At 43.7% G+C, this 10467-nt stretch overlaps 1 protein-coding gene and 1 long non-coding RNA gene across 5 annotated transcripts in view; one reads left to right on the forward strand and one right to left on the reverse strand.

Moving 5' to 3' along the window:
* Positions 1-7764, reverse strand: part of DHRS12 (dehydrogenase/reductase 12) — a 31156-nt gene extending 23392 nt beyond the window's left edge. For 2 of the 4 annotated variants that reach the window (XM_027723152.2, XM_027723154.2), the window contains exons 1-3: positions 7330-7764; positions 6533-6666; positions 3241-3323 (exon numbers count right to left, since the gene is read on the reverse strand). In XM_027723152.2, coding sequence (XP_027578953.1) covers positions 3241-3323; positions 6533-6666; positions 7330-7385 — 273 coding nt within the window. In that variant the 5' untranslated portion in view covers positions 7386-7764. Of the gene's footprint in view, positions 1-1866; positions 1922-3240; positions 3324-6532; positions 6667-7329 lie in introns of those variants that run through there. The other 2 variants (XM_027723151.2, XM_039389127.1) reach the window with 2 other exon arrangements.
* On the forward strand, positions 7252-9442 carry LOC120324797. Its single transcript, XR_005566392.1, has 2 exons — positions 7252-7445; positions 7645-9442. It is a non-coding gene; the product is annotated as an uncharacterized LOC120324797 (long non-coding RNA).
* The last annotated feature ends 1025 nt before the right edge of the window (positions 9443-10467 follow it).

The raw sequence follows: 10467 nt of genomic DNA on the forward strand, positions 1-10467 counted from the left end.
CTCTGGAGCTCTGTCTGGGCCAGTGTCCCATGTGCCAGGCACATCTGCTCCAACCAGAATGGGAGAGCATGCTTTCAGGTGCACCACTGCACCCACTCCGGCTGTCTCAGAGTATCAGGTGCCTTCTGCATCCCCTTCCATGCTAACTGCTGCATTAAATGCTAAGTTCTTGTTAGTCATCCCATGTCACAACACTCCTGCAGTTTTGCAATACTAAGGCCGGGAATGGGGATGCTTGACATACTGACATAGAGCAAAGTTTTAATTTTCTAAACCGCTAAAGCTAGAAATAATGCCTGCCTCAAAAACACCAAAAACCTTTTGCTGTTTGTTACAGTCAAATCATTTTCCTTTTTACAGAGTTGTGTTCTACACAGTACAAGCACAGTGGCATTTATCTGCATACAAAGGCATGTCAACTCCTACTCTTCTCCTAGACAGCACTTAGTCTCAAAGACACACCACAGATAGTCTTATGACGTATCCCAGGAAAAGGCTGTTTTAAAATAATTATGCAGAGGATGTGTTCTCATGCAAAACAACAAATAATCATTAAAGGGCCTCCTCTCTTTCCAAGTTGTTTCTTTAAATACTCATTATACAAGCAAATGAGATAAGTGAAGAAGCTGAAAAAATTATATGGCATTATTCCCCGCCTATAATTCTGCTTTCTTGAAGATAATAAGCACATGACTCTCTCTAGCCATTGGATTTCAGCTCTTTAGTTGAATTAGGGTCAGAATTTTCTCCTTGTAATAAGGTACTCTAGGATGACCTTGCTTGATGAGGGAGTTTGGACCAGATGACCCACTGTGGTCCCTTCCAACCTTACTCATTCTGTGAATCATTCTGGACCACAAACTTGACGCTGCTCTACTGTTTCGAGCTGGATACCTCTCTAAAAGCTTTCTACTTTTAAAGCTACTACTGTTATCTACTGATAGAGAACAGCTAAGGTTTTTTAGGCAGATGCTCAATATTACAAGGGATTTCAGAGATTGAAAAAGACCTAATTCAACACTTATCTGCTGAAGACTGTCACGCTGCCTCAGGAAAAGGACACATACGCCTGTTCCCTATAAAAGTCCTCAGTGGTAGAAAAGCCATTTTCAAAGTGAAACCTAATCTTCATGACTGGATCTGCTTTAACAGATTAGAAGAATCTTCCAGGTCTAGGTGCAGGTGCCTGCCAAGTAACTCCATTTCAGCACTGAACTCAGGCATGTGTTGTAGAAAATGGAAAAAATCTTTGGTTATACACTTCATTATAAATGAAGCTTTGTTATATACTATAACAGGATCTCCATCCAAACTATCAGGAAGAGCAAGTTCAGTCTGGATACAGCTTGTCAAGTTGGAGATAAAGCATTATATTATCTCAATGGATTGCTTCTGAATGAGTACTTATAAAGAAGGACGTTCTTGGAGACTCCTTATTAAAATGCTCTTCCCACTGCAACGTGTCCCACAGGGCCCCTTGTACAGCTCATCTAACACTTCACTGAAAGCTGCTCTCTATACAAGTGCCCCATCCCCAGGGTCACAAACAAGTCCTGCAGTGCCCTTGTACTCTTTCATGACTACAGAAACTACAGGTTTGCAGCCTATCAAAGAGTGGGAATGCAGTAATTCGTCTGTCTTTAAAGGAAGAACATTATTTGCCTTAAGTTTTGTTTCACCAGATGACAGAAAACAGAACATGAAGGAACCTTCAGAGGTCAAACTCACCTCTTTTCCCAGACTGTCTGACTGCAGTTAGCAAGGGAGGTAGTGCAGATAATCACCAGTCTTACTATAGCCATGGGATTACACAGCTATAGACAGCTGGGAAGTATTTATTTCTACATAACAACTGATCTAATTTACCTCCATTAAGGAACTGAAGTGTAATGCTGGTTGTGTCACACTAGGGAGCTGAAACCTAAAAGCAGAAATTCAGTCAATAAGACATCTCTAACCATAAAATGTCTTCAGAATTTTTGATCCACATTAAAAACTATTACTGGAATCAAAATACTGTGTACAAGAGCCAAGTCATTATTTAAAATGAAGATAGGTCTCCATCCAAGTGCTGTGGATTAACCCTGGTAGGTAGTTCAGCCCCATACCACCACTTACTCGCTCACTCCTCTCCCAGTGGAAAGGGGTAGACAACTATAAAGGCAAAATAGATAAAACTTGTGGGCTGAGATAAAGACAGATTAATAAGTGAAGCAGAACTTTGTGTGTAAACAATGCAAAATAAAGAATTCATTCACTACTCCCCACTGTCAGGCAGGCATTTAGCAATCCTCAGGAAAGCAGGACTTCTTCCCATGCATCAGTGATTTGGGAAACACCATAACTGTGAATGTCCCCCTTTACTCCTTCTTCCCCCCAGCTTTTACTGATGATCCCTTTGGTCGGTTGGAGTCAGCTGTCCTAGTGATCCCCCTCCCATCTTCTCATGCACCCTCAGCCTGCTCATGGTGGAGCAGTGTGAGAACCAGAAAAGGCTTTGATGCTGTGTGAGCTCTCAGCAATAACTAAAACATGGGTTGTCAACACTGGTTTGGTCACAAATCCAAAACACAGCACCATAGGAGCTGCTATAAAGAATATTAACTTTATCCCAGCCAAAACCAAAAGCTAATGACCTGTGCGCTTCTCCATAATCACACGCTCCTGAATAATTAGGAAAAACAACAGTGACAGCTACAGGGGTGTACTGTAGAATGACACATACAGAGAGAAAGAATATGTAACAAAAGGAAGGAGGTAAGGAAGAGGTATTATAAGAAAATGAGATGGAAAGGCATGTAGAGCATGGAACTAGGACCACACACAGGACTTAACAGAGCAGCCAACCTTAGCAAACCGAGGGCATGTTATTCAGACACATAAAACCTTCAGCTCCAATGCAGTAGACTCATAAATGTTGTTGCAAGTGTTGCAATACATTAACTTTTAAAAGCCTCAGCCACATAGTTAGGAATAGTAAGTAGGACACCACAAAACATATCAACAACAAACATTAAATAAAACAGCATGCTGCTAATGATGTTACTTATCACAGAAAACATAATCTAATGAAATGAAATCAAACCATATGAATGATAAACTACAAGATGTTTCCACATCCGTATGAAAACACTATTAAAACCACAACAATAAAACGTCAAAACAGTATCTCAAGACCTCCAAGGTCTTTAATATTAACAATTTTTCTAAGAGTAAACAAGAGACTGAAAGGTAACTCACCTGATTGCCTGTTTCTGTCACTATTTCTTCTTGGGCAACCTCAGCCCGTTCCTTATTTCGGCAAACCAGATGAACTGTGCCACCTGGTGGATTGAGACAAGAAACACATTTGATAATTAATTACTAACTGCATTTGTGGGAGACATCAGCACTTTAATTGGGGGAGACTTTGGATATAAGAAGAGAGGTGGAAGATTTCTGCTTGGTTCTGGTCCCTACGAAGGCAGGCAAGGTGAAGAAAGTATCATGCTGTAATAGGGTCCTCACACAAGGCTGCACGTATGGAAAAGACCACTGCACTCCAAGTACTGTCTGCTCAAACCTTTTTCTGTCAGGTCTGTACATCATATTTAGTGGATGAAATACCGGAGCCATACTGGAGACTGAAGCTAAGGCATCTGTATTATAAATGTTTCTTTTGATACACGCCTTAGAAAGTTCAGTAAAGGGCTTGAACAACACAAGTGACTAGAACTGCTCTGTGAAAAGGAAATAAAAATGCCAGGTATAAGAATTCTTCTCAGCAGTGGAGATACGACAAGGACCATGGCCTCAAATTGCAGTTTAGGAGGCTCAGGTCATCTATTAAGGAAAATAATTTTCATCAGTTTTCTTCTAAAGAGATCAGGCTGTCCCAAGAGGATGCATAACTTGCATCCTTGCAGGTTTCAGGCAGTGAGACAAAGCAATGACTGGTTTGATGTAGCGTTGCCAACAGTTGCTTCAAGTGAGATGCTGAACAAGGTGACCTCTACAGGTCTCTTCCAACCAACTTTTCATTGAAAGGAACACCCAGGGCAAGGTTTTTCTCAGAGACCTGGATACTTGCCATGATCTCATCACTTAGCCACATTAAAGAAAGCCTTCAAAAAGAGGACTAAAGTAGGTATTTTTTTTATTTTTATGCCTTGTATTCTCTGATCATTACAAGTCATGCTTTACTCTCAGTCACAGGAATACCTGTACTCTTTACTTTTACCTATTTTTAAAGGCGTCTTAGGGACTGCTAACAGTTCACCACTAGAAAGCTCAAGGAATGTAATCCCAAAGGATGCATAATAGTAACAACAGTGCCAAGTCACTCTTCTAGTGCCCAGAACCCGAATGCAAAACACCAAGACTACCCTAGGGATAGTGCAGTCACACACTGCACAGCCCAGTCTGGGAGCTGATAATGAAATTTTCTGTTTACGAGAGGTTTTTCCCCTGAGCACCACAATAGCAAGTATCCTTGGCATGCAGCTGATGGGGCCAACAAGCCTCAAGGTTCTTCTGAAGTTTCCTAACAGCATCTGATTCCTCCACAGCACTTCCAGAGCTGTCTGGGTTACTTTTACCAAGTGCACAATCACAGGCAGCCATAGGAAACTCCTGATTCTGGGAAAACAATACAAATTACACTAACTGATGTTTAACACAGTTAATCTTCATTTTGTGTAACACAAACACCATCCCATGGAAGGGACCATGCACAGACAGGCACTGAATATGAACAGATCAGAATCAAAGACACAGGGAAAACAGATCTCATGAGTGAGAGAAAAGCCAATCAGAAGGGGCAGTCTCCAAGGCTCATTTCTTTGGCCATTCTCACAGGGACTGCAGAGTTCACTGCAAAGGAGGGCTCCAATTACACACCTTAAGGCAGTTAAGAATGTGCATTTGCAGATGTTTAAGAAGCTCTTCCCAAAACACAAAGGACAGCAAAACTAATGTGTGCAGGTACAAATTAAACACATGGAAGAAGCAGCTGGCCTTCAAGCTGATCAGGAACATTCTCAGAGTCTACAGTAGAAAAACATTCCACAAAAAGAGATGCACTTTTAAGGACTTTGAATATAAACTATTTTGTTGCCTTTGAGGACACAGGGGAAGTTTTGGTGTGACCTCTGGGTTAGGAAAGGAATTTGAATACATTTTCCACAGTAAAGATGAAATTATTTGAACTTAACACATGTGAATTGTCAGAGTAATTGGGAGAAGACTGTATCAAGCCGGAAGTGCAGTTCACAAGACACAGAGGAAAGCCCAAATCTGCATACCCATAAGACACCAATTCAGAGAAAAGCTGAACTCGGACTACAGAAATTGTCATCGAGATCATTATTAGTTAGAAAGGTCTGAGTGCTTGAAAGTAAAGCCAACACAGCTTGATTATTCTTTTGCTGAGTCTGAAATCCTTATTATCTTGTCATGGTGTACTTTAAGAGATTCAACTAGAAGCCAGGGCCGCAACACTGAGTTTCAAAGTGACATGTTTGAGAACAGGATCAGGAAGGCATTTTAACTTCATGTGAAACGGCAATGCCCATACAACGCATCAGACACACAGTCTGAGCCCAAGGTTGTTCTGCTAAACATGGTGACCAAATCCCATGCAGATCCAGCCAGCCTTCCAGCTTGCAAAACCTGGCAGGCATACCCATTTGTGAGCAAAAGAGTCACCAGACAAAGCAATACTTACATAAAGCTATTATCTATAATAGCAGTAGTGGCAACTTGATATCAATCACATGCTGGTACTGATGAAGATCGTTAACCCAAAGACTCTTTGATGCTAATAGTTCTGAATTAGTTTAATTTAACTGAGTCGCACTTTCCTTCACAAGATAGTTATGAAACCTAAGCACGCAAGAAGAGAGCAAAGACACACAAGCTCCTCCTTTTTCTTCTACATGCCAAAACTCCTATCACTCTTGCACAACAGGAATTATTTTGTCAACTCTGTAAGGGATTACATTTATCCTTTAACAGCAGTTAGGTCCAGTTCATACCATCTCCTTGCGTACAGAGAGCCAGATTAAAAAAATAATTGCGTGTAATCAGCCAAAAGGCCCAAACTCCAAGGTATTATCATTAAGATCAAGCACGACTACATTGCTTCATCTATACTCTCCCATCTCAGCTTTGCAAAGCCAATTGTTTTCTTTCATCATATGATAAATTCACAAGTTCTTCAAAATAGTTCAAATTCAGCCAGGCTGCTACTTGTACTGAATCAGCTTTAAAAAGACCATGATCCATCACCAACATCCTTAGATGCCATAATAACACAAACAGTTTTGGTAAACATGCACTTAAAAAACACTGTGCAGATCCTCTCCACTTATTTGGTTTCATTATGCCAGTTTTCACAGCACCAATTGTTCTTAAACCTGTAACCCACACTAAGAGCCCAGTAAAATGAGCCCTCATCCCATGCATTTGTGTGTCTTTATGCTGGAAGGCCAAACCTGCTTCCTTCCATGTTATCTGTATCAACTCCTCAGAGCTCCACGGCATTCCAGCTCACCTCTCCTCGCTATCTCCTTGGCTGTGGCCTTGCCAATGCCACTGTTTGCACCGGTGACCAGGAAGGATCTCCCAGCCACATCCACCTCTATGTCAGCTGGATTGAAGTGCTTGGAAGCAGATTCGTAGCCGCCCCTGAATAAAGCAAGACACACCCGTAAGAAACTAGAAGAGAGCCCTTCTGAAAAAAAAAAACATAGGGGAGAACTGAAAAGCACTTTTCCGTCACAGCTCAGCTGAATGCCCTCCCTTGCCCTGTTACTCTCTGTACTCGTGGGACAGGCCACAAACAGTGCCAGTGACACTGCAACCAGTGATGTACCACAGAATCATCAAGGTTGGAAAAGACCATTAAGACCATCGAGTCCAACCATCAATCCCAGCACCACCACCACGTTCACCTCCAACCCATGTCCTCAAGTGCCGTAGCCACATGATCTTTGAACACTTCCAGGGGCGGTGCCTCCAGCACTTCCCTGGACAGCCTGTGCCAGTGCTTTACAACCCCGTCCACGACAGCAGCTCCTCGTGGCGTTCGCCCGGCACAACCACCCAGCCCGGCCTTGGACAGCGGGGAAGGGGTCCGGCCGCAGCCCCGGGGCGGGGCGGGCCGTGCAGCTCTCACAGAGAGGGGCGGGAATCTGCTTGGCTTGGCGGGGTGGGGAGCGGTCGATTGAAAATACAAAATAAACTCGAGCTGGTTGAACTCCCGCGGGCGGGCAGGAACGCCCCGGCCCGGTCCGGGCGCTGCGCCCGCCCCACGCCGCGCTCCCCGCCCGCGGGGGCCGCCGCCCGTACCTCGTGTATTCCCGCAGCCCCTTCACGAACCACACGGTGTTGCGGTACCAGGACATGGCGCTGCTGCCTCCTGCACAGCGGTGCCGGTGCCGGCCCCGCCTCTGCCCTTACATAAGGTCAGCCCTGCCCGCGTTAGGTAAGGGCCGAGGGGCGGCACCGCCCGGCCGTCCCCGCCGCCACGGACCGGCAGCACTGATGGAGGGTGTGAGGGCGGGCAAGGAGTTTGTCAGTAGGGGGGAGCTGTGCCACGTTCCCCCTCAGCAGCAGTTTATGGGTTGTTTCTGCTTATCTCTTCTGTTTTTTCCTCTTCTTTAGCCATCAAGGACAGCCGCAGCGAGCCCCTGCCGCGCCGGAGATGACTGTGCCTGGTGACGGTGGTGGCAGAGGAAGGATGGAGAGTTTCCCAGGGCACCTGGTCGGGACAGATGCTGCTGCCAGCTAATCCAGGACTGCAAACGGGGTGTTGTGTTTTGGGAACGGGGAGCAGAGTTCCAGGATCTATGCCTGCACCCTCTGCCCTAGAAAGCTGTCAAAGGGATGCTCTCACAGAAACATAACCGTGTTGTGCTTCACCAAGGAGCGTTTTGCATAATAAATCCATTAAATATCCAGCTCCTACTAATGGAGCAAAGTATACCAGTAAGGAAAGGGTACACGTATGGCTGTTGCAGTAGGGGAAGTGAAAGTCAAAATGTGTTTTCAGTTCCTCTGGTATGTGCTTTGGAGCTATGAAGCCCAAGAGAATCACTTGGACTTGTACATCTGGACAGCCCATGTTAGCCATAAGGAAATTGTCATTATAGGTATAATTATGCTTTTAAGTACATGAAAGGACTACGCACTTAGAAAGTTCAGTGTGCAAGTTAGATAAATTCATGTATTTTACGTGATGTGGGGAGGTCATATGCAGAGAACCCTATCTGAGTTTTCAAGAGCTTAAGTTGCCTGGTTTCAATAGCAGAGATAGGGGATAAATGGGAATATTCTTTTTTGATCCTGTACGATAGTCTGATACTTTTTTTTCTAAATCTCTTCGCGCTGGCAAAGGCCTCATACTGAAGTCTTCCACTTTCTCAGCACATTGTGTGAGTATTAGGCTCATACAAAAGGCACTTCCCACTATCAAGTTACAGTTTTGAACTCGGTGAACTGCGCACTGTCCGCTTGTACTGTGTATTGCGTGTGAAGTAAGAGTTTTCAGAGGGCAAAGAGATACATTTTCACAGTGATGTTTTCTTCCATGCAGAGACCATCCAGCTACATGTACTTTTGCATGAAATGTAAAAATGCTTGTTCTTATTAAAACAGCTGAAAGACTCTATTAAAAAACCAATAGCCTGAGTCAGTTTTAACTGATTTTGTTCTTGGAAATGCCTGTGAGTTTGTGACTAAAGTATTCCTAAACAATTCATCCTGATTCTGTTGCTTGAAATGGAGACTTTGGGCGCAGAAAGGAACAGCTTGGCAGTAGTGTGAGTGGCAGAATGTTATTTCATATAGTGGAAATTGAGTGGCAGCCTAAACTATGGACATGTGCTGTGATGTCTGTGAGTATATGGAAATAGTTTTGTGATCATCACCGACAACATGCAATTGGCAACCAAAACTGTACAGCCTAAACTGCTATGATGATGTCTGATAATCACACTCGCTCTGAACAGAGCAGATGTTAGGCTTTGAAAGTCCTGCATGCAGGCTGAGGTAATGTCCCCCCTTCCTTCTTTCTGTCCCATGCCCAGGAAGCCCTTCAGCTTCTCCCTTTCCCTCACAGCCCAGAGAAGTCTGCATGGTTACTTTCCTCAAACCCTGGCTCAGCAGGGGAAATCCAGAGAATTATGTGGGCATGCCTGCTGTTATGAATATCCGGGCAGAAAACTGCAGTGCTGCTCCACATTTTCATACTAGTTAGAGACTGTCTTACCTTGGGCTTCATAACCCTCTCTGCATCTCAGTGTGCTGTTAGGAGAATAATAATGTTCCACAGCTGCTTATGCCACAGAATTAGCTGCATTCTTTACAGGAAATATGTTTTCATTTTGAAAAACATTAGCAAAGCCCAAACAAAACAATGGAAGCTCCTGTGAATAAATGCAATAAACCAGGTTGTGTTTTATTCCCTTGTCATTTCTGTGTTTCTGCATTTATTTCTTAAGTACTGAGACTGTGGCTAGTACAAGCAGAATGGGATGAAGACTCCGATGTGTTTTGTTTGTAGTCTCAGCCTATATTCTCATAAATTAAGGAGTGCATCCCTGCAGTCTGCTGATCTCTGAAAGTAAATGAAGTGTATGCAGATACAGCCAATTCCTTGCACGCTAAACCATTTGGACTGTGATCAGCAAGACGCTGGATGATGCAGCCCTGAGGTACTAACTAATGTGAGTATGCATGACAGAAGCTGTCCATGAGTCAAAAAATAGATTATGGCAGCCAGACAATGGGAGCAGCTCATAATATTTTGGGGTTAAGTAGTAATGGGCAATTACAGCATATTTCTTGTATTAACATTAGAGAAGATGTTTTAATGTAGAGTTGAGTACCGGAGTCATCCTGGTACACACAGAATTTTCTCAGAGAATATTCTATAAATACTGTAATGCTACCCATACCCTTCTAACAAATGCCATTTTAAGGAGATTTTGTAAATGCTCAGAAACTATGCCCTTGCCAGCATGCAACAATCCCTGAGCACATTCAACTTAGAGATTTCTGCTTAGAAACACTTGCTTTTTCTTTACTGAGGGCCTAAGCTTGCACCCAGAAAGGAACTGTCACAACACTATCTATCTGAACAGCTTCATAGAATCCATCATTAAGGTTGGAAAAGACCTCCAAGATTTTCCAGCTTTCACATCAGAAGGGACCTGTTGCACACTGTCCTAACACCTAGATGTGTCTGCTACCTCACTTCACCCCCTGTGGTGTTGTGCTTTTGTATTGTTGTTCCAGAGGCAGGAGACTGTACAGATTGTGTTAGTGCTCTCTCCTAACCCAGCTATCATGATGATGAGGCAATATGGGGTCATGTGCAGGAGAAAGGCAAGATGTACCTTTGCCAAGAGTTGGGTGGTGCTAATGGTGCTAATGAAGGGCCTGCATCACAGTATTCTCACAGGGAAATTTCTGCCCACATCAAAA

Source organism: Pipra filicauda, unplaced genomic scaffold, assembly GCF_003945595.2.
Source record: "Pipra filicauda isolate LSUMZ 115617 unplaced genomic scaffold, ASM394559v2 scaffold124_size2119055_pilon, whole genome shotgun sequence".
Taxonomy (NCBI): domain Eukaryota; kingdom Metazoa; phylum Chordata; class Aves; order Passeriformes; family Pipridae; genus Pipra; species Pipra filicauda.